Here is a 25,545-nt window from a genome sequence, read left to right on the forward strand (position 1 = left end):
CCCATTAGGTTATTACTACATGATTCGATATTTTCGAGACCGTTATGATCATGAAAAATGAGAAATAGAACTTTTTATGTTTCTTCACCACTTGTATTTGTAACTAACGTTACTGCAGTTTTTTCTATAAGGACATTTTCAACGAATACATTTGTTTAATGCAATACTATTTCTGAGAATTTAGTGCCTACTCTCATGGAATTTTAGTATAAAGACAGAAAACTAACTATGGATTCGCTGGAAAAGTCATTAATCAAACAGGACATTAATTTATATGAGTTCAGGGGGTCAAAGGGCGAACTTTAGACTTTGCGGATGACTGCCTGAGATCTGTGGTTCCAACTAGCGTTGAATACGAAAGGGCCTTAACAGACGATTCTACTTTCAAAATAATTCGTAATAATGGCGTGTGATGTGAACTGAACAAACCTTTCTTTGGATGGTATATTTTGTTAATCAACCTCTAATTTCTAGCAGATCCCTGAGTTGGTATAGTTTTCTTATATCGATAATAATATCTCAGTTCAACTCAACTTAAATTATGAGTTTCATTTCAGTTTTTGATTCCTTATTGTTTTGTTATGAAAGAACTGTTTTATTATTGAAATACCTTTGTTTGATATTAGAAGAGAAGACTGGTCGTTTATTTCATTTCTTATTTGATTATATACTGTAATGAATCTGAAGCCGGCCCTGACCGATATCTCAGCCAGCGAATAAACAATGACTCACCGCGAAAGGAATGCACTCGACGAACCACCGCGAAAGGCATAGATGTGTGCCGAAACCCCTAAAGAGATCTGGAGCGTTCGTTGCCGATATAAATAAGGCCGTTTCCCGTTCCGAGCAGTAGTCTGTATCTAGAAAGTGAATCGTGCGTTTTGATAAAGAATTCGAACTGTGAAGATAAATTAAGCGTTAGTTGTATAAGTGTTGTATATAAATCAGTTGTGATAGTGAAATATTGTTGAAAATAAATTGATTAATACCGTTAATTCTTTAATTCGTTACAATTGGTGATCAGAAGTGGATTTTTAAAATATATTTGTGAGCGCTTGGTGGACAATCTTTGTATTACGGTGAAATTGACTATAAAACTTTTGCGCAGACAGACTGGTGATTCATTGTGTTTCGCGAAGTGGACAGTACCGGACTACGGAAACATAAACTGATATACCTTTCTCGCGAAAAATAGACTCGTGAAAATAAGTAAGTGTTTCGGACTAGATTAAAATAAGTGGCCGTCTTCAGTTTTGTGGAAAATAGACAATAAGAGATAAAATGTGTCCGAGGAAAGTGCGCCTAGTTGACTTGAAAGTCGCCGAATTTAAGCAAGAATTGGAGGAGAGAGAGCTAGATTCTTACGGAAAGAAATCAGTACACTAGAAGAGACTGTGGGATAACTTGACGGAATCAGGAGAAGATCCCGAAACATATTTTTTCGAAGTTTCTGGGGGTGATTTGTGTTCAATAAAGAGCAAACTCTGGCAACCGCTCTGGAGTTTGAGGCTGCAAAACAATTCTGCAAGAGCCAGAGCAAAGTTAGAGCTATCGAGGAAGATGGAAAAGTGCCTGCTGATATTGAGGTCACCATCAGAAAAGTAATGAAAGAAGTGTTGCCTGAGAGGAAACAAATAAGATGCTGGAACTGTGAGAAAATTGGACTTGCGTAGCAAGTGTCCAGCTTTCAAAGAATCGACACCAAATCAGGAAAACTAGAGGGGGTCGATGAGAAGGGGCAATCGTCGGCCTGTACCCAGCAAGCCGCCGTAATAAACGCATGTTTCCGTTCTCCAACGACAAGACAAAGGTGTTTTCGTAGACGACCTCATCAACAACGATCCTTGCACCACGCTGCTAGATACAGGTGCGATGAGAACCATTCTTGGGTCAACCTTTGCAAAACACCGGCAAGAATTGAACCGTCACGCTGGAAGCTATGCACCGCTACAGGGAAGACAACCACTGTACTTGGAGAACTACCAATTGAATTGGTGTTGGGCAGCACTAAATTGAAACATCGTGCATTGGTGGTGGACATATAGGACGACGCGATCATTGAACGGACATAATGAATTCCAGAGGGTTCGAGCTGAATCTTCAAGACGGCGTCCTACGTGTTGGCGGAGAAGAGCTGGTGCTTCATGGAAAAAGCGAAGAGACGATCAGGGTCCTGTTGGCTGAAGACGTGTGCGTACCCGAAAGGGCTGAAACCATCCTGGAGGCTCGCTTGGACCCCCTGGGGAAGACCCTGTTGCGTGTTGATGAAGTTATGCCGGTCAGAGTCATGAATGTCAACTACTTTCCCGTGACCTTGAAGAAAGGAACAATGCTGGGGCACTGTTCGTTCATTTCCTCTGTGATACGGAGTGTACGCAGTTCTGTCAGCCAAGCCAACAACTTGCCTAAAGAGTTAGAGGAGTTGATTGGAATTTCCTCCAAGGACATACCACCAACTCACCGACCGAAACTGAGGGAGTTAGTCAAGAAGTACCAGGAAATCTTCGACATTGGAGAAGGAAAAGACGGCAGAACGAATGTGGTTTAGCATAGAATCGGCACTGAGAATGCCCGACCAATCCGGCAATCAGCTAGAAGACTCCCTCTGGCCAAGAAAGAAGAGGCAAACAAGATAGTCAGCGACATGGAAAAAGAAGGAGTCATCGAACCTTCTGATCTTCTGGTCTTCTCCAGTCGTATTAGTGAAGAAGAAGGACGGCTCGACAAGATTCTGCGTGGATTATCGCCAGCTAAATAACGTGACGAAGAAAGACAGCCACCCTCTTTCAAGAATCGACGACACCCTAGACACGCTAGCCAGCTCCACGATTTTCTCGACTTTGGATTTGAAGAGTGGATATTGGCAAGTTGAATTGGCCCCAGAAGATAGAGAAAAGACAGCTTTCACCATCGGCTCAGTATTGTGGCAGTTCACGGTTATGCCATTCGGGATTTGTAATGCTCCAGCAGTCTTCGAGAGTTTGATGGAGACGGTTTTCAAGGGGCTCTCATGGAAGACATGTCTGGTGTATCTAGACTATATAATCGTGGTCGGAAAATCCTTCGACGATCACTTGAAAAATCTGGAGAAGGTATTCATGCGTCTGAGGAGTTCTTGATTGAAACTGAGTCCCAAGAAATGCCATCTGTTCCAGAAAGAAGTCCGTTACCTTGGCCACGTTGTCTCTCAGGAAAGAGTGGCGGTAATCGAACAAAAGCAGTTAAGGATTAGCCCATTCCAAAAGGCATACATCAGCTTCAGAGCTACCTTGGTTTATGCACCTACTACCGCAGATATGTGCTGGGGTTTGCCAACATCGCTAAACTATTGACCCGACTCACAGAAGGACAGATCCAGTTCCAGTGGTCTGAGGAATGCCAAGACTCATTCAAGAAGTTGAAAAGAGCTTTGATCAACGCTCCTGTTTTGAGCTATCCCCTACCTGACGGAAAGTTCATTTTAGATACGGACGCCAGCAACATGGGACTTGGAGCAGTCATTTCTCAGATCCAGGATGGACAGGAGAAAGTTATTGGCTACTTCAGCAAAACGCTCAGTAAACCAGAGCGCAATTATTGTGTCACCAGGCGAGAGCTGTTGGCCGTTGTCAAAGGTGTAGAACATTTCTACAAATACGTGTATGGAAAAAGATTTCTGTTGAGAACGGACCATGCAGCTCTCAAATGGCTTCTGTAGTTCAAAAATCCTGAGGGACAAGTAGCACGCTGGATTGAGAGACTTCAAGAATTCGACTTCGAAATAGAACATCGAGCTGGGAAGAGCCATAAAAACGCAGATGCCCTGTCACGGAGACCATGCCCCGATGACTGCTCACATTGCCAACGAGCAGAAGACAAGGAAGCAGCTATTTGTAGAACTACAGCTATAGACGACAACTGAGAGGACAATATGATCAGAAAAAAACAAAAGAAAGATCCAGATCTTGGTTTAGTCATCGGATGGAAGAAAAATAATCAAATACCATCGTGGCAAGAGGTAGCAGGTTAATTGTCAGCTGTTAAGTCCTACTGGGCAATACGTCAAAGTTTGCTTTGAAAGTTAAAAAACTTATAGATATATACATCATACAGTGTTTACCTACTACATAGAAGTTTATTGAGAAAATTCGTAAAAGAAAAAGTTTATTTTATAATACCTATAATTCTTATTATTTTTTTCTAATTCATTCAAATATCGTTATTATTTGGAAAATAAACACACAAATCGGCCAATCTTGCAAGATCTCGAAACTGGCGAGATCCAATCTCGCGAGATTGCATTCCCTACCTGGATTGTTATGTTATTCATATTTTCAAATATCACCTATATTCAATTGACGTTTTAAATCTCTTTTTGAATGAATTTGACACAGTTTCGTGCCATTTTTGTAACTCATGAAAAACAAATTCATTTTTTTATCGACCTTTTTTGGGTATTTGTTATCTTCCACAATCTGAAAAATATAAAAATCATAATGGAAAACTTTATACAAGTGTAGAAGGGCAAACTTTTTAGTTTACCCCGATAAGTTACTGCGTAAGGTAAATTTTCGTTTTGAGGACACCCGGCGATTTTGAAAAAATGTTTGCTTGTACTTACGTATTTTGATGCGTAGATTACGAATCCGAAAGAAAAAAGCGGCGCTCTTCCTCATTTACAAAGTTACGGCCCTAAAAGTTCTAAAAAGGGCAACTTTTCAGTCTTCTTTTTCACAAAATAAACTATTTAAAAACACAAGCATCTATTCACTAGGTCACCTTTACACCTTATTCCTCCTTCTTTGACACTTTTCACTTCAATAATGAACATTTTTCTTATAAAAAAACTTAATTTAAAAACGAATGCTTCTCCTGGTGACATTATTCTATTTTTAGGTTAGTTACTAGTGACATTTCAGAAAAAAGCGGTTGGTATTTGCCGCCGCCTATTATTTCAAATTCGTAATACACCACCAAAAACCAATTTACGATCTAAAGAATGAAGGTAAAAAAAATTTTGATTACTTTAGGAATATGGACTGCATCAGTCGTACCAACCTTGCCATTAACCTTAAAAACATAAAATACAGAGATATGTAACCAAAAAGCAGCTCCGTACATTTTTTAACATTTTTATTGGAAAAATGTTGATTGTTAAAGTGAAAAGTATCAAAGAAGGAGGAATAAGGTGTAAAGGTGACCTAGTGAATAAATGTTTGTGTTTTTAAATAGTTTATTTTGTGAAAAAGAAGGCTGAAAAGTTGCCCTTTTCAGAACTTTGAGTGAGATTCACCTATAAAATCAGAAAACAAAGGTTTCAAAATTGTTTATTCTCATTTTTTACAAGTTTCGAACTTGGAGAATTTCTGTTCGCTGTTCATTGAAATCAAGTTAATGGTCGGAAAAACCTATGTTAAATTATAAGATAAAAATTGTTTATCAATGAAATGTAATCTAGGAATATAATAATATAATCAGAGAGTCAGATAATGTATTGAAATAGGTGAAAATGTTATTAGGATTTCTTAGAATAAATATAATCGATATTTCCATTAATAGATAAAGAAATTTATTTGTTAGTCAAGTTTAACTTTGTAGCACTAGAACAAAAATTATTATGAATTTATTGATCAATTGATACTCAAACGTTTCTCTTTAGACCATTTCCTGATAACATTTGCTATTTGATCGGCTTGATTGGAGGTACTACTTCGTAGGAGCTGCAAAATATCTCCTAGTATATCCACCGGAAACTTCTGGGCAACCACTCCCTAAAACATAAAAATCATGTGAATTTCATAATGAAGAATTCCGGTGAAAACAAATAAAATGATATCAATATAATAAATGTACCAATATTCCTAAAACAGTGAAATATTCGCAGATTATAGGAGGTATGCTCAGAAAATAACGGGCATTTTTGAAAAAAATATTTATTAATCTACATTGGGGTTGTCACTTTCAAAATAGTCGCCATTAGATATTATGAACTTGTGACAGGACTTTTTCCAATCTCTTCCCAAACTCGATATTTTGGATGGCGTTAGCTCTTTCAGCAATGCGCTTTCAATGCCATCTATGCTTGTGAAACAAGGTTCTCTTTTATCTGGAAACGGGAAAAAGTCACACGGAGTTATGTCTGGCAAATATGGAGGCTGGTGCAGAAGCAGTTTCGACGTAATATCCGTAAAATCATGTTTCGTTACCTTTTATAACACGATTCGGTAATCCTGCAACGTCATCCACTTCATTTCTATTCTCCGTTGTTTTTCAAAAATTTCATGGCATATAAACCAATCAATGTGCCAATATCATTGGTGATTTCACTGATTGTAATTCGGCGATCGTTCATAACCATTTCTGTGGTTTTCGGAGCGTTCGCCGTTTTCATCGTTTTCACAACCATCTTGGAAACGCCCATACTACTTGTAAACCCTTGTTTTACTCATAACAGACTCACCATAGGCCTTTGTTGAAGTTTTACATACTTTGTTATAGTTTATTTTATTTTATACGCAGAATTTGATACGAATTATTTGATTCATTTGTTTAAATGAACGAAAATTGCCGAGCTCTTAAAAACACATCAATCATCAACAGCTAAAAATTTCATTCTACTTTGTATTTCTCCATTGTTCAAATAACTAGTTGAGGGAAACCTTCTTATTTTTTCGGGCTTGGACCGATTATATTATATTATATTATATTATATTATATTATATTATATTATATTATATTATATTATATTATATTATATTATATTATATTATACTATATTATATTATATATTATATTGTATTGTATTGTATCATATTATATCATATATTATATTATATTATATCATCACTATAAGCACCTTAACAATTCAATATTACATGAAGCATAAAAAAATAGAATTTTTATTTGCGATTGATCATGAAGATTGAACGAATTCTCAAAAATACATTTTAACAGCAAACTTTTGATATACTGTTTGGAACCTTTGGTGTAGTAATGAATATTACTGGAGTTTTTTCCCAACACCAAATCGTTATTTTTACACCTCGACACGTGTTTCGATCACCAAGTGATCATCTTCAAGAGGAAGATGAAACTAATAACTACTCAAAACTAAAGCTACTTATACTAATCAGGTACATCATACAGGTAGATAATCAGTAATACCACCCATACAAGTGTACCACAATTGGCCTTTCTATTATTTATAATATGTCCTTATGTACAGCTATATATAGCTATACATAGATAGAACAATTTTCAGCTATATAAAATTAGTTTCACAATATTGCCTATCTAAATATATTCACAATGTGTCTTTTTGTAGTGATCAGTAAACCCAACAATATTATTTCAACACGCTATATAGTATGCTATTTGGTATTGGTCCGTTGTCGTTATTCATAATATTATTATGTTTACTTATTTCCACACTCTCATAGGCATCTAGTTGCCTGTTGTTATTAACTTGTCTGACTAATCTTAAAGAACTGAAGTCTATGGAATGGTTTTGTTGCAAAATATGATGGGCTACTGCTGATTTTTCAGGTCTTCCATATTTTAAGTGTGCTATGTGTTCCTTATATCCCACTTTAATAGATCTTTTTGTCTGTCCATAATATTTTGCATCGCAGTCCTTACATTCAATTTCGTAAATTCCAGACTTTTCCGAATTCTCGACTTTGTCTTTTGGACTTCCCAAAAGGTTCTGCAGTGTATGACTTGTTTTAAAAACCACCTTCATACCTAGTTCCTTGAAAATCTTTCCAAAGTTCTTCGTATATTGGTGGTATGGAACTGAGATGTATTTATCTTGGTTTTTGTCCTTTCTGAAAGTCGAGATTTCGTTCATTCTTAACCTAAACTTCTTTTTCCTAATTATGTCATCTACAATACCCCTCGGGAAACCGTTAGTGGCTGCTATTTCCTGTATTGTACGTTTTTCTTTTGTGAACCTATCATGTGTTAGAGGGAAAGTCAAAAGACGATGCACCAAAAAATTCAACTCAGCACGTTTGTGCTGTCCACAGTGATGTGAACTGTCAGGAATATTCCTGTACGTGCTTGTTTCTTTTCTGAATATATCGTATTCTAACCTTCCATCTTTGCTCCTCATTACCAAAACGTCAAGAAATGGTAGTTGTCCCTTATTTTCTACTTCATACGTGAATTTTATTGATGGACATCTATTATTTAAAAAGGAAACAAAGTCCTCGATATTCGATTTTTTGGTTTTGAATACCGCGAAAATATCATCCACATACCTTAGCCAAATCCTAGGAAAATACTTTGACTTTTCTTTAGTTTCCATTTCGAATCTGCTCATGAACAGGTCTGCCAGGTAGGGGGACAGGGGATTTCCCATGGCCGTTCCTTCCTGTTGTTCATAAAAGCAACCTTCTACCTGGAAACGATTTTGTTTCATACACAAATTGGTAAGAGAAACGAATTCATCGATTTCGTTGTTATTGAAATTATTTTTCTCTAGTAGTTCCCTGAGGTATTGCAAGGTCTGTGGAATTGGGACGCTAGGAAATAATGAACTAACATCAAAAGAAACCAAAATCTCACCTTCTTGCAGAACCATGTTTTTTGTATGTTTTATGAACTCTAAAGAGTTTTTTATACTAAAACAAACAATAAACAACGAGAAAAACCAAAAGAAACTTATCAAATGATTGAAAGACAAGAACGTTTTTTACTTGAAAGCCGACAAAAGTAACAAAGTGGTAATTCTGGATAAATCGGACTACTACGAAAGGGTCAATACTCTCATTACCAACGGACCGTATGCGAAATTGTCCAAAAACCCGTTACCAAAGATGATTGCAGAAGTAAAAGACGTCCTAAAGAAATGCGACAACATACTTACCCCTCAACTGAAACGGAAGTTACAAGTTTCCAACCCAACGGTGTCGAAACTATATTGCCTCCCAAAAATCCATAAACCGGGAAAATCAATGCGCCCCATCGTGTCAGCTATTGGAGCTCTTACCTACCAAATAGCGAAGTGGGTCTCTGAGGAATTTGAAACCCTGTCTATTGCGGAACCAGGTTTTAGTATAAAAAACTTAGAGTTCATACAACATACAAAAAACATGCTTCTGCAAGAAGGTGAGATTTTGGATTCTTTTGATGTTAGTTCATTAATTACTAGCGTCCCAATTCCACAGACCTTGCAATACCTCAGGGAACTACTAGAGAAAAATAATTTCAATAACAACGAAATCGATGAATTCGTTTCTCTTACCAATTTGTGTATGAAACAAAATCGTTTCCAGGTGGAAGGTTGCTTTTATGAACAACAGGAAGGAACGGCCATGGGAAATCCCCTGTCCCCCTACCTGGCAGACCTGTTCATGAGCAGATTCGAAATGGAAACTAAAGAAAAGTCAAAGTATTTTCCTAGGATTTGGCTAAGGTATGTGGATGATATTTTCGCGGTATTCGATACCAAAAAATCGAATATCGAGGACTTTGTTTCCTTTTTAAATAATAGATGTCCATCAACAAAATTCACGTATGAAGTAGAAAATAAGGGACAAATACCATTTCTTGACGTTTTGGTAATGAGGAGCAAAGATGGAGGGTTAGAATACGATATATTTAGAAAAGAAACAAGCACGTACAGGTATATTCCTGACAGTTCACATCACTGTGGACAGCACAAACGTGCTGGGTTGAATTTTTTGGTGCATCGTCTTTTGACTTTCCCTCTAACACATGATAGGTTCACAAAAGGAAAACGTACAATAGCGGAAATAGCAGCCACTAACGGTTTCCCGAGAGGTATTGTAGATGACATAATTAGGAAAAAGAAGTTTAGGCCAAGAATGAACGAAATCTCGACTTTCAAAAAGGACAAAAACCAAGATAAATACATCTCAGTTCCTTACCACCAATATACGAAGAACTTTGGGAAGATTTTCAAGGAACTAGGTATGAAGGTGGTTTTTAAAACAAGTCATACACTGCAGAACCTTTTGTGAAGTCCAAAAGACAAAGTCGAGAATTCGGAAAAGTCTGGAATTTACGAAATTGAGTGTAAGGACTGCGATGCAAAATATTATGGACAGACAAAAAGATCTATTAAAGTGAGATATAAGGAACACATAGCACACTTAAAATATGGAAGATTTGAAAAATCAGCAGTCGCCCATCATATTTTGCAACAAAACCATTCCATAGACTTCAGTTCTTCAAGATTAGTTAGACAAGTTAATAACAACAGGCAACTAGATGCCTATGAGAGTGTGGAAATAAGTAAACATAATAATATTATGAATAACGACAACGGACCAATACCAAATAGCATACTATATAGCCTGTTGAAATAATATTGTTGGGTTTACTGATTACTACAAAAAGACACATTGTAAATATATTTAGATAGGCAATATTGTGAAACTAATTTTATATAGTTGAAAATTGTTCTATATATAGCTGTAACATTTAAACATACATAAGAACATATTGTAAATAATAGAAAGGCCAATTGTAAAAATAATTTAGGGTGGTACACTTGTATGGGTGGTATTACTGATTACCTACCTGTATGATGTACCTGATTAGTATAAGTAGCTTTAGTTTTGAGTAGTTATTAGTTTTATCTTCCTGTTGAAGATGATCACTTGGTGATCGAAACACGTGTCGAGGTGTAAAAATAACGATTTGGTGTTGGGAAAAAACTCCAGTAATATAGCAAACTTTTGATAAGTAACAACGTATGTTGACGTATGACGTATGTTGACGTATGTCGTCAACAATTTGTTGACGACATACGGTTTTTATTGTATTCTGAGAACAATTCAAACATGTGCAAGCGATTTTCATAAATTCCATCAACTATTAAGTAAAATTATTAGGTTGGAAGTTGAAAAAATTTTAAATGTCAGACCACATGGCTCTACAAAGGTTATTGCGTTGAGACATATTAATGGTACACTGAAAGCTTCGTTTACCAATAATATGAAGAAAATAATTCATCTAATGTCAATGAAAATATAATATTCAGAAAAATACAACCTTAACTTTTGTCCATTCCAATGTCCAAATGTAAAAAACACGCAAAATGTACCGCCTCAAATATGAATCTAAATTCTTGAGCCGAACAAAATCTGACTAGAAACAACCTTGTTACTTGTTACCCAATGTAAAGGACAATTTGAATATGATTTCGATTCTGAAGCCAATTCACTCCTCAGTTCTTTTTCGTGTCTCTGCGTCTGCTTAGTTCTATCAATATTAAGATTTTGTGGCAGAAACCCACCTATCTCACATTGTTACTGTCACCCTATCAGAAATTAATTCATAAAAAAAACTGCAAATGTAAGAAACGAGAAACTTAGTTTTATCAAAAAAGATGCAGAATATTTGGAAAACATTGTTATGGATATTTCAACTTCTTTTCCTTTTGTCATACTGAATGATCTTCACTCTTTAGACGTGGACTGTAGTTTTTGGGACTGTACTTGTGATTGACAAAGTGACGTTGTTTTTGGAGTAGCAGTTGGATACAATAGAGAGCGGTGGTAACACTTAACGTCGGGATATGGAATACCATTGCTATGGTCTTTTTCTCGAGTTGCGCAAAAGGTTCTTCCTTACTTCGCAATGACCATAATTTATCGAAAAATTAATAGTTGAAGTGGAATTTACATACTTACTTATAATTTAAAAGTGAAAAATACCGAAATATAAAACCGAAAAATAACGCCTAATTTAACACCTGTACGCGTTTTACGAGATGTCTGAAGACGTGAAGACATAATTTCATCAGGGATCTTTGAAGAAGAGAGACCAAAAAATCGGTCCAAGCAAATCTATTTTTGGAAAATTTTTTATAATGAGTATTTTTCACAAAAGCAAGGTAGATAGCACGACAAGAATTCGGGATAAACAAGTCAAAAATAAACTACGGCAACAATTCAAAAGTTTTTGGCTTTCTACTTCTTCAGTTTAATACAAAAACATGTGAGAATATTCCAAAGAAAATATGAAAGCAATTGATTTCAAAGATTCATACAAAGAAGAAACTTTCAGACACAAATTGGAAAAAAGCTTTCTCGAAACAACTAGTTCCATATAAACATACTTTCGAAATAAAAATTTTTATATGGACATTGAATTATAGAAAAACACTTTTTCCTATTCAGTTCGTACTCCGAACATTTGTTATGGAATTGAATCAGATATCATTCACATGATTGGTTCACAATAGAGTATATGAAATAGGTAAAATTCAGATATCTGATTCGATTCCATAACAAATGTTTAGAGTACAAAATGAATAGGACGAAGTAATTTTTACATATTTCAAGTTCATATTTTTTTATGGACAAAACACAAGCACAACAGGAAAATCCTCAAGGCGTTTACAGAGCGGTGCTTGTGCGGAATAGTGATTCATATTGGATTTAAATCGCTGGAGATTGAATCCATTTGGAAAAACGTTCCCAGGAAATTTTTAAACGCCGTTCTCCAAATGAAAGAGTTTTTGAATAGTGAAGTTCGAGGTGAACTGAGTTGAATCACAAGACGATGAGCAGCCACAGTCTTTCGCGTATCTCTGATATATACCGCTCTTGGTGGAATCAAATGTACCAAGTCACAAGAACACTTTCCGTGAAAGTATTTATAGAAGAGGGACAAATCTCCAACCTTTCTTCGATATTCCAAACTGTCAAGGTTGCAAGTGATGCGTGAATCCAGCAACTTCAGGGTATGTTTAAGGCAGAGCTCCATACTCCAAAGAAGGTCTCATCTGAGCTTCATAAAGTTTTCTGGTTCGCAACAGTGTTCCAAGCTTTTGAGAAGCAGCCTTTGCAATTCCAGCGACATGATTGTGCCATGACATATTGGTGTCCATTTCCTCCAACAAACTTATCGAAGCAGAAAACGGAATTGTCTGACTTAACATTATTATATCCCGTTCGGATACATTTATCTTTTTGAAGAAAACCGATACCAGGGTTTTTGTGGTATTGAATTGAACCTGATTACTTTCACCCCAATTCGAAATTACTTCTAGATCCACATTAGGATATTCAACCTGCTGCTGGCGGTGAAGATGTGCATCCGCAGCCGATGTCCTGAAATCCAAATGTAGTGACAACAAGTGTGATGTTATCAGCAAAGCAACATACTGGATTCTTGATTTTTTCCAATAAGTCGTTGATATACAATTAAGAGAGGACTGGGGAACACCAGCGTTGATGGTGAAAGTATTCGAGAGATATCCATCGATGGCCACTTGCAGGAAACGTTCTTTCACGAAGCTGAGCATACACAAAAATGATACTACAAGCCATAACATCGAAGTTTGACCAGCAAGCACTCATGCCACACACGGTCAAAGGCCTTAGAAATATCAAGCGCAGCAGCTCTTGACTCTCCATGTTTCTCGATTGCGTTATTCTAAATATGGGTGACATACGATAGAAGGTCGCCTGTTGATCTTTGTTTCCGAAAGCAATATTGATGATCGCTCAAGATGTTGAAGGCTTCAAAATATTTGAGGAAATGGTGTTTTACGGCTATTTCCATGATCACTGATAGCAAAGCGACTGGTCTATAATTACTTGTAAGAGTTTTCTTGCCCTTTTTGGGAATAGGCTGAACGCGAGCAATGTTCAAACAAGAAGGAAAAACCTCTTTCTTGTGAGACAGGTTGAAAAGTCTGCAAAATATTGGTGCGAGTTCATTTGTACACTTTTTGAGTACGATGACGGGCACTTCATCAGGACCAGACGACGCCTTGTTGATATTGATGTCTTTCCCAGAAAATCGACTGTGCTGGAGTGGGACGCGAATTGTTCAGCTAGTAGATTTGCTTTTTCTAATACTGTTGTTGCAATTGAACCATCCGCTTGTTTTAGTGGTGGAATTGTGGATTTTGTAAAGTTCAGATTAACAGCTTTAGCTACTAACCAGAAGAATCTAGACCGTTGGGATTGGCAAGCAGTTTATCCCTAATTCTCCGATTGTATATCATTTGTTTGTATATAAAAAAATTCATATTTTATCCATTTATGACTTCAATTTTAATATATTTATGTGGATATGTGTCACAAACTAAACAGTGGACATGATTTTAATTATTATCATTTTCTCTTGTTACCAAAGTTTATGGTTTTACACTACTACGCATTAATCTCAAAGACATTGTACCTAAGTACATTTTCAGTTGTTCCAAATCAATTGTAACATCAAAATTCATTATAGACTGAAGATGACAGTAACCACTGTCGAAATGATCGGAAAATAGTGTCATAAGAGTACACGTTTGCTGTCTTCCCAAATATATATATATATATATATATATATATATATATATATATATATATATATATATATTTATATATATATATATATATATATATATATATATACATATATACATATATATATATATATATATATATATATATATATATATATATATATATATATATATATATATATATATATATATATATATATAAGAGAGATTTTATCGAGTGTGTATGATATTATTATGTTATGAACTGGAGATGACATAAAGTACCCAACAGACATATGTGTTTATTTTGATGATATCAGATACCAATTTTTACATATACTCCGTCATTTATTTATTTGATCTTGATTTTCCTTTAGAATCAGAAATGTTTTGGAATTTTATAGAACTCTTTTTTTTAAACAAAAGGCCGTCATTCTTTTCGAAAAGTTCATATATTATCAGAATATCTGAAGGAAAATCAGGAAACTGATAAGGATTAATCAGGCTTAAGTATTTTATATGAACATCAATAATTATAAAAATCATAGTATTGTTACCAACAATAATGAATTATCAATACATTCGTACTTCTTTGAATTTTACAGTTTTACTTAGAATATCACATCACCTTACCTCAGTATAATGGTATATTTATTACGTATTGAGGAGGAAACTGTTTCATTATCAGCAAGAGAAAGGATAATTGATGAGGGCGAAGCGCCGAAGACAACCAAACCCCAAGCCCATTACAGAAAAAAATCAACGAAAAATGTATATTATTTTATTTCCAACTAAAAATATCAAAATTGAGTGGAAAACGAACAATCGTCGGTGACGGCGTTTCAATACTGACAGCAGCAATTAAATTGATCAGGGTCACCTTCCAATTTTTTGCAGAAAGCTTATAAAGTGATCAACCCTTCTAACAAGTCAGAAATGTTTATATTACATAGTGGTATGAAATAAAGGTTCCAGTGGAACTAATTAAGAAAATAATATGCGAAAGTATATAGATCCACTGAACACAATCCTTGATTTAATGAATACTTTCATCAGTACAATATACTAGGTATTACGTTAAGACATAGTTCAAAGTTCATCTATTCAGTGAACACGTTAATTACTGTATAAACACATTCATCAGTTTTATGAACAAAGTAAACTGATATTACGTGCAAAATGTTCATTTATTCAATCAATATATTCATCACTACGACGAACCCAGTCCATGGATTTTTCATCAAATCATAATGAATTAACGCACTCAAGTTCGTTAAAATGATGTACTGTTCCATTGATGCAATGCAATAGACTAGGAGATTTGTGAAAAATGTTCAGTGCTTCCATGAACAAGATCAATGAGTCAATGTAATCATGTTAGTACAATAATCGATTATTATTTTATGAACTGAGACATGAAGTAATGAAAAAAGTAACATTATAGTAATGAAACCTTTCATCGGATGAAAAACAATGTTCAGCAGTCATGAATACAATGTTTTTTTCATTTTCATTACGTACCTATTTGGTTCAGTGTAGTGGGTCATTAGTTAAAAACTCATTTGGGTTTGTCATTTATCCAAACCGGCAGATAAACAGACTTCGGAAGATCCAACTAAATCAACTGATATGAAGCCTCTACATGTTTTGAGAGGAAATGTACGATACATAAACGCAGTTCAATTCAGAACTCGAGTATAGAAAAAGCGGTGATTGCAACAAAATTACCCTAGGAATATTTTATATCGTAGGAAATGAATTTGTGAAGAGACTTGATTATCGTCAGTGAGTTAATGATTAACATTTTGAACATTAATTTTGGATTGAAATTGAATTTATTGTTTTGTTTGCAGATTCTTAAAACAAATATTGAACTGCCTATTACTCGGAAACGGCTAATCCGATTTCTAAAAATCAAAAATGTATTGAATAGAGTATTTAACTATCTATCAAACGAGGTATCATAAGACCTGTGAAATTGGTAGCACCCTGTCGGCGACGAGTGATACGAAACTTTTTTTTCTCCTAAAAATGTATTGAAATGTAAATTTTGTACGACCTTGATATCTTGTCTCCTTCGAAAGAGGAAGGACTATTTGAGTTCTGCGCTTGGCCCATTTTACGGTCGCCATAATCATCCTACCGAGAGGCGGCGTCATCGGTCCATATTTCTTTGAGAACGACGTTGGCCAGGCCATCACTGTCAACGGCAAGCACTATAGGTCGATTTTTATCAACTTCTTTTGGCCTGAACTGGATGATCTGAACATCAACGACATGTGGTTTCAACAGGACGGCGCTACGAGTCACACAGCTCATGCCACATTGGATATTCTGCACGAGCGATTTGAGGGCATGGTCATCTCACGCGAAGGTGACGTGAACTGGCCGCCAAGATGGTGCGATTTGACCCCATTCGACTTTTTCTTATGGGGTTTTCTGAAGTCGCAGGTGTATGCGAATAAGCCACAAACCACAGTGGTCCTCAAAACCAACGTAACCCATGTCATTAGTCAAATTCAGCATGATTTATGCGCCAGAGACATGAAAAATTGAACGTTTCGGATGCGCTCCACCCAGAGAAGCCGTAGCGGACATTTAAACAATGTTATATATTCCACAGATAATGGCATCAATAAGTCTTTCAAACGAATAAAACATTTCGATTATATTTGACAAACAATTTTTTATGTAAATTCAAGGAAATGAAGGACCCTATGTGAACAAGATTATTTTTCAAAACTAATGCAATCCCTCGGAACAGCTTACCTGAAACACTCCAACAATGGCTCCCCTTTTTCCTTCCCAAAATTCAGGATTTGGCTCCAATTTATCGAGAGAGTCAAAAGCTTTCGCTGCATACCAAAACTCCCCCATGCGGTAACAATCGTTTGCAATGAGTAACAACAAATTGAAACTCTCTGGACCACTTTCCGTTCTCTGATATAATTCCCATGCCTGTCGTGGTTTCTGATTCATAATGAAGCATCTTGCTAGATTGGAAATGTACACGTAGTCATTTTTGATATGAGAATCTTGAATCAGAAGAAATGTTTCTTCCGCCTCTTTGAATTGATTACACGCAGTTTTGGCTTGGGCGAAGTTGAAGTTGAACGTATCGTCTAAAATAAAGATAAAATTCCTTAAATATAAATTCATAGTCTGATTTGATTTTGTTTCACGTCAAAAAACATTGAACATTAAAAAAAGTTGGCGACCCTTATAAATTATCGGGCAAATCATCAGGATAATTAGGTAACGTCATTTCAGATCCAATATAATACTTTACTAATAATACTTTATTAAACCCCTTAAGATCAAGAAATGACATGGGATACGTTAACACGTAATTGTAAAATTACGAGAGAAATACAAATCATAATGTATTAAAAACACTTCAATGTAAAATTTTCACATGAGAGTTCAAAAAACCGCTACACGTGTTTCGCTATATAATAGCATCTTTGGGTGTCACAATACTGATTCATTGTGGCGCCTGAAGATGCTATTGCATAGCGAAACACTTAGTTCTATCAAAATTGCGACTAGATATACATATTAATATGAAATTGACCGCGGTGGTAGTGCGCCCGAATCACGATCGGAAGGCTGAGGGTTCGATTCCTGCCTCGACCAGATATTTTTCCCGAGGGAATTTATCTGGTTGAAGCTGGGATGATTCTACAACCAGTATGGGGGCGACAGCTGATTAACGGAAAAACAGATTTTAAACAGATTCAAACAGATACACTTATATACACTCATATGCATATACATTACTATTATCTAAATATATTACACAACATAGTTGAAAAACTCGCCCTCACTATACAAACGAGTTTTGATTAAAAAAGTATTTGAAATTACGCAATTTATTGAAAAACCTCGCTCCATCAAATGTCGGACTGCTTTTGAACATTGTAGTTGAATATTTTTGAAGTCTAATTGAGTCTCCATATCTTGTAGAGTATCTGTGGAAATCGGAATTGGACCACACGAGACTGTGTACTCGTTTTTTGCACCCCCGTATTACGGATATCAAATCAAAGAGTTTACTGAAAGGTATTCAAAACATAAAATGACGTCATTCTGAATTCAATATGGCGGAATTTGAAAGATGGTGGACTATGTTTTTCTAGCATTTCTAGGATATGCTGAAAGAATTTAAGCCTTAGGGAAAAAAATTCAAAATGGAGGAAATAAAGATGCTTACGTTGTTTGGATCGAGCATGCAACAATGACGTATCAAATGAAATGAACATACTGAGGAACATGTCAAGCGGTAATTTATCTATATTAGGTTGTTTCAAAAGTTTTGTCCGTTTTTATGAGTCAATTTTGAACTGTAATATTTCAATAAGTACTTATTCATTTTAATCGAAATAAGCGTCATTCAAATCAGTACACTTTTGCCAACGTAACAGATTTCGATTGATTTCGTTAGCATGAAAATTTGGTGCTCGGAATTCGATGAAGTGGACGAAGGTCATTTTGGCCTAATACTGATTGACGTTGGTTCTATCGGCAAGAAAGTTATCGAAGTGCTTGAATGGTAGTCGGTTGGCGAATAGTTTCGGAAGTATGGTGGGTGAGGCACAACTTCGACGCTCAATTCTTTTTATTTTCGGACGGTGATTTGTGAATCGTGCGGACAGGCGTTGTCTTGGAGCAGGATCGGACATCTTCTGTTGACCAGTGCCGGCAGCTGCTGACAAAATTTTTTGTACATTTAGTCGATTTCCCTTCGGAAAGTGCCTAGGTGGCTCATCTGTGGCCAACCACTGTCCTTAACGTTTCCTGTTATCGTAAAGGATCCGCTTTTTATCACACGTAACGATCCGATCCAAAAAAGAATCGTTTTGATCCCAAAAAGCAAAGAAGAAAGACCTCGAAACATGACAATTTCTGTCGATCGTTCAGATCGTGGGAGCTTTTTGCCATTTCCAATACGTTTCAAACCATCAGAAACCGCATGAGAGCTGACGCCCAGTTCTTCCAGCCATCCCTCGCATCGTATGTGATAGCTCAGTCTCTACCAAGGTCCTCAAATCCTCATCCTAGATTACTTTAGGTCGACCACTTCGGAGCTCATCTTCGAAGCTAAAATCTTCTGAATGAAATTTCGTCGAACAGTTCGTTCATTAACACTATTATTGCCAAATGCCTGTTTAATTTTTGGGCTGTTTCGGCAGAACTTCGGTTCAATTTGAACTCGTAGAGAAAAATTGGCCAAAAATCACTCAACATCATATAGTAATGAGCTAAAAAGAGGGAAAAAATTAAAATTTGGAAAAAATGTACAGTATAGAGTACCAAATTCTCTATCGATCAGTTCATACCACGACACGGTAAAATGAATATTGATTGATTGATTGATATTGAGATATGGAGCTACAAAAACATATGACACTGAAAGGGACAAAACATTTGAAATAACCTAATAACTTGTTGAGAGATATACAGTTAAAAATAGTGGACTTTATTGAAGTTAAATTTTTGTTAGGATTTTCTCTAGGCTAGTTGATATGATTTGTTAAAAATTTCCAAATAGAACAGTTCAATTCAATAAATAAAAATCGGAAAGTCAAAGAGTAGTAAGTAGTACAGCCGCAGACTGATATAGCCCTATCAGGCTAGCATGGCGAATCCAGCAAAATTGCAAATAATACATCAATTTGTAGCTAAATAGCTGTAAATTAGTTACCAAAACAACGATTTTGTTGCTCTTGCCGATCCCTAGAAATCGCAATAATGCTATCGTGATATAAAGCTAGCAAGGTAACTCAATAAATTATATACTTTTACTTTGATCTTTACAGAAGATTTAGTTACCATTTAGTTGCTAAACTTTGGATATAGCGAAAAAAATTTTTTCTGATTTTACTACCTTGAAACTGGTTTTTCCTGGAATTAAAGATATTCTAAGTTTGTTGCTTATCAAGAGTAAACTTAAATACACCTTGAGTATCAGCAACAAAATAGTTGAAACCGATTGGCCGATTTTCAATTTTTTTTATCTTCCAAGTACTTGATATCTTGAAACTGGTTTTCCTTGGAATAAAAAGTGTTTCAAATTTGTTGCTCACCAGGAATATACTCAAATACACCTTGAGTATCAGCAACAAAATAATTGAAACCGATCGGCCGATTTTATTTTTTTTTTTTTCATTTTCCACGTTCTTGCTATCTTGAAACTGGTTTTCCTCAGAATAAAAAGTGTTTCAAATTTGTTGCTCACCAGGAGTATACTCAAAGATACCTTGAGTATCAGCAACAAAATAGTTGAAACCGATCGGCCGATTTTTATTTTTTTTTTTAATTTTCCTCGTTCTTGCTAATTTGAAACCGCTTTTTCCTTGAATACAGAGTATTCTAAAGTTATTGCTCAACAAGAAAGTTCTCAAATACCCTTGGAGAATCATCAACAAAATAGTCCGGTTGATATTTTTATTTTTTCTTTAATTTTCCTTACTTTACTATCTTGATTTTTTCTCGAATGAAAAGAGCTGTAAATTTTTTGCCAAACTGATAATACTTAAAGACATACATGACGAACCAACAACAAAAGAATCGGCCGATCAAGGCCAACTATTTTGTTGCTGGCTCTCGGAGTGTATTTGAGTACCCTCCATATGAGCAACTAATTCAAAACACTTTTCATTCCAAAGAAAACCTGTTTCAGATAGCAAGAATGAGGAAAATGAAAAAAAATAAAAATCGGTTGATCAGTATCAACTATTTTGTTGCTGATACTCAAGGTGTATTCAAGTTTACTCTTGGTAAGCAACAAACTTAGAATATCTTCAATTCCAGGAAAAACCAGTTTCAAGATAGCAAGATCAGAAAAAAAATATTTAAAAATGTTTCGCTATATCCAAGATTTAGCAACTAAATAGTAACTAAATCTTCTGTGAGGATTAAAGGAAAAGTATATAATTTATTGAGTTACCTTGCTACCTTTATATCACAATAGCATTATTTGTGATTTCTAGGGATCGGCACGAGCAACAAAATCGTTGTTTTGGCAACTAATTAGCAACCATTCAGTTACAAATTGGTGTATTTTTTTGCAATTTTGCTAGATTCGCTATGCTGCCTGATAGGGTTGACTGATATACATGTCTCTGACTAGTGGCAGTTTTGACAAGTGTAAAAAATGACGAGCGGATGGTTCAATTGCAACAACGGCCATAGAAAAATCAAATCTACTAGCTGAACAATTTGCGTCCCACTCCACAGTCAACTTTCTGGGAAAGGCACCACCCACTATTCCCACACTAGAATCCCAATGCCGGAAATTACTTTTCGGCAGAGAATTTTGAAACAGCTCAATATCAACAAGTCGTCTGATCCTGATGAAGTGCTCGTCATCGTACTTAAAAAGTGTGCAAATGAACTCACACCAGTATTTTGCAGACATTTCAACCTATCTTACAAGAAAGGGGTTTTTCCTCCTAGTTGGAAGATTGCTCGCTTTCAGCCTATTCCCAAAAAGGGCAAGAAAAATCTTCCAAATAACTATATACCAGCCGCTTTGCTATCAGTGATATCAAAAATCATGGAGAAGGTGGAAAACCACCATATCTTCAAATATTTGGAAGGCTTCAACATCTTGAGCGATCATCAATATGGCTTTCGAAAACAAAGATCAACAGGCGACCTTCTATCGTATATCACCCATATTTGGAATAACGCAATCGAGAAACATGGAAAATCAAAAGCTTGATATTTCTAAGGCCTTTGACCGTGTGTGGCATTAGGTTTTGCTGGCCAAACTCCGATGCTACGGCTAGTCGTATCATTTTTGTGTGTGACTCTTCAGCTTCCTGAAAGAACGTTTCCTGTAAGTGGCCTTTGATGCATATCTCTCGAATACTTTCACCATCACCGCTGGTGTTTCCAAGGGATCCATATTGTCTCCAGTCCTCTTTTTATTACGACGACAGCACGCATGCCTCATCATTCCATTTGGATTCCAGGACATCGGCTATGGAGGCACATCTTCACCGGCAGCAGAACGTTGCATATGTCAATGAGGATCTAGAAGTGATTTCAAATTTGGGTGAAAGTAACCAGGTTCAATTCAATGTCACAAAAACCAGGCATCGATCGGTTTTCTCCAAGAAGATAAATGTCTCCGAACCGTATATAATAATGGCAGGTCAGACAATTCCGCTTTCTGCTTCGATAAGTTTGTTGGAGGTTAAAATGGACACCAATATGTTTCGGCACAATCATGTCGCTGGAATTGCAAAGGCTGCTTCTCAAAAGCTTGGAACATTGTTCCGAACTAGAAAACTGTACACACCTCAGCAACTTTTGATGCTTTATAAAGCTCAGATCAGACCTTCTTTGGAGTAGTGTTACCATGTATAGAGCTCTGCCCCCAAACATAATCCGAAGTTGCTGGATTCCATCCAGAAAAAAGCCATCCGCCTGATTGGGGACTCGAACATCACGTACAACCTTGATAGCCTGGAATCTCGGAGATAGGTTGAAGATTTGTCTCCTTTCTATAGATACTTTCATGGGAAGTGTTCACGTGACTTGGCACATGTACAGGCACCGCTCTGAGAGCGCTTTAAAGATTTTCCTGTAGTGCTTGTGTTTTGTCCATATAAAAATAGTGGAAAGATAAAAACAATAGATGATGATTCTGATGCAGCTTTTTTTGATGCTATGAATGAACTGTAAAAGTAAGTAAAAGTAAAAGTATCGATATCAATATTTTCCAATACATAATTAAACAGAAAGACGTACTCATATCTGAACTGCAAGAAAAAATAAAGCTTTTGAATGAACATATTGATGTTTTAAATGAGTGGAAACAGATGTCGGTTCCGAATAGCGAGACGGCAAATACGGTAAAAATCAAACAAAAACCAATATCTCCACGGAAGAGAGTACGCTGCAACAAAAACCCAATATTGATGGAAGTTCCTACCTAAACCGAAGTGAATCATACAAAATTAAAGATGTCAGTCAATCAGAAGTGACAAGCGCTCTCAAGCAAGCAAAAAGTATACCTACTATATATGAATAAAAATACGTCCACATCCAAGATAGTGAAAACACCGAACTCACAAAAGAAAATGAAAATTTTAATTCTGTTTGAATTCTGTTTTTTCGTTATTCACCTGTCTCTTCAATACGAACGACAACTCTCAGAAGATGAGAAACTGGTGCGAGCTAAGGACTAACGAGGTCTTACCTTTTAACTTGGTATATTCAGAAACGATAAACAAGAAATCAAGAATTATTTTTCCACGGAGTCATTTGGCGTCAAAATTTCTGAAGATAGATCAATGAATTCGGAAGACAAAAAAAGCAGTTCAAATAATAGAATCTGTTTCAAGAAGAATAGGGGATGGGAAACTGGTTTGTTATGGAGAGATGATAGTTCAACTTTACCAGAGAGTAAGTATAAAGCTCTTCAAAGAATTCAGTATCTTGAAAGAAGAATGACTAGAGATTTGGAATTCGCTATGACCTACAAACAGAAAATAGAAGAGAAAGACTATGCAGAGAAAGTGATAGAAGGAAATGAAGAATCAAGTAAGGTATGATATTTGCCACATTTTGGAGTCGTGAATGAAAATAAACCCGGCAAATTGAGGTTCGTCTTTGATGCGGCTGCCAAGGTGGAAGGGAAATGTTTAAATGATTTTTTATTAAGAGGACCTGATTTATTGAATTCTTTTGTTGGAGTTATTTCCGAAAACAGAGAGAAAGATGTAGCTTTCTCAGCAGATATTCGAGATATGTTCCACAGAATAGTTATCAGAAAAAAAGATCGTGCTGGACAACGATTTCTCTGGAGAAATAATTCCAATGAAGAACCTAGCACGTATGAAATGAAGGTGCTGACTTTTGGTTCTGTGGGCTCGCCTTTTTCGGCACAATATATTAAAAATCGAAATACATTAGAGTTCCAGAAGAAGTATCTTCAAGCTGTAGATGGAATAATAAATAGGCATTATATGGATGATTATCTTGACAGTATGTCCACAGACAAGGAGGATTTGAACTGAGAGGGTGGGTATGCAATTCGAAAGAAGTTTTATAGACATATTCCAGAGGAACTTAGGGGTGATGAAAAACTTCTGCAAGAAAGAAACAATTTGTCACAGAGAATTCTCGGTTTGAAATGGATTCCATCATCCGATCATTTGGCGTTTTCTTTTAATTTTTCAAAAATGAAAGAAATGATTTCGAAAGAAAAAAATCCAACAAAGAGACAGATCCTCAAAATAGTGATGTCTCTTTATGATCCTCTAGGACTGCTCGCACACTATGTCATTAGAGCAAAAATTCTTTCACAGGATATATGGAGAAATGGCATAGGTTGGGATGATGAGATAACTCATAATCAGAATATTAAATGGGAGAAACGGATTGATGTATTTGCAAAAATTTAAGATCTCAAGATACCTAGGTGTTATGCATTGAACTTCATTTATGATTTTAATTTACAGCTTCACATCTTCTGTGACGGGAGTGAGCAAGCGTTTTCGGCAGTAGGTTATTTCAGATTTGAGAAGAACGAAAACATTCATGTCTCTTTGGTGATGGCAAGGACGCAAGTAGCACCTCTAAAGCCAATAACAATTCCACGTTTGGAACTTCAAGCCGATGTAATGGGTTCCAGATTGGCAATAACAATAAGGAAAGAACATTCATTCGAATTGAATCAAACACACTTTTGGAAAGACTCGAAAACGGTTTTGTGTTGGTTGAGATCGGAACCAAGAATGATCAAAACTTTTATTACGCATCGAGTGGGCGAGATTCAGGAGAACACGAAAATGCCTGACTGGCATTGGATTCCTTCCAATCTGAACATAGCAGATGAAGCTACTCGAGATACAAAAGACATAAATCTACAACAGTCAGTGGGTTCATGGTCCGGAATTTTTATACAAAAAACAAGAATTTTGGCCAATGGACGAAGAAATTCAAGAAAATCCAGATACCTTCGAACTTAAACATGAATTCATATTATTGATAGTTTCACATAGAATTGAATATTTACCAGACATCACAAGATTTTCTGACTACATGAAATTGATAAGAAGCACAGCCTATGTTTTCAGATTTCAACATAATATCAAACAACTTGGCAAAAATCTCCAAAAACAAGAATTGACAATTGAAGAATTGAAGAGAGTAGAAAGAATTTGGAATAGGAAAGTGCAAGAGGATTGTTTTTCAGAAGAATACTATCTTCTGATGAAAAATAGACCTATACAAAAATCAAGCAAACTTTATCAATTGTCACCATATATGGAAGATGATATTATTTGTTTGGG

The 25,545-nt window shown here is 35.9% G+C and overlaps 1 protein-coding gene across 3 annotated transcripts in view; it reads right to left on the reverse strand.

Moving 5' to 3' along the window:
* Positions 1-5,525: 5,525 nt before the first annotated feature.
* The window catches only part of Ttc26 (Tetratricopeptide repeat domain 26), a 51,800-nt gene continuing 31,780 nt past the window's right edge, over positions 5,526-25,545 (reverse strand). For all 3 annotated transcript variants that reach the window (XM_074178563.1, XM_023157661.2, XM_074178564.1), the window contains 2 exons: positions 17,006-17,358; positions 5,526-5,750 (listed from right to left, as the gene is read on the reverse strand). In XM_074178563.1, the coding sequence (XP_074034664.1) occupies positions 5,610-5,750; positions 17,006-17,358 (494 nt within the window). In that variant the 3' untranslated portion in view covers positions 5,526-5,609. The remainder of the gene's footprint in view (positions 5,751-17,005; positions 17,359-25,545) is intronic.

The sequence above is a fragment of the Leptinotarsa decemlineata genome, unplaced genomic scaffold, assembly GCF_025532065.1.
Source record: "Leptinotarsa decemlineata unplaced genomic scaffold, Ldec_3_MD MMD2_tig00004067_RagTag_RagTag, whole genome shotgun sequence".
Lineage (NCBI taxonomy): Eukaryota > Metazoa > Arthropoda > Insecta > Coleoptera > Chrysomelidae > Leptinotarsa > Leptinotarsa decemlineata.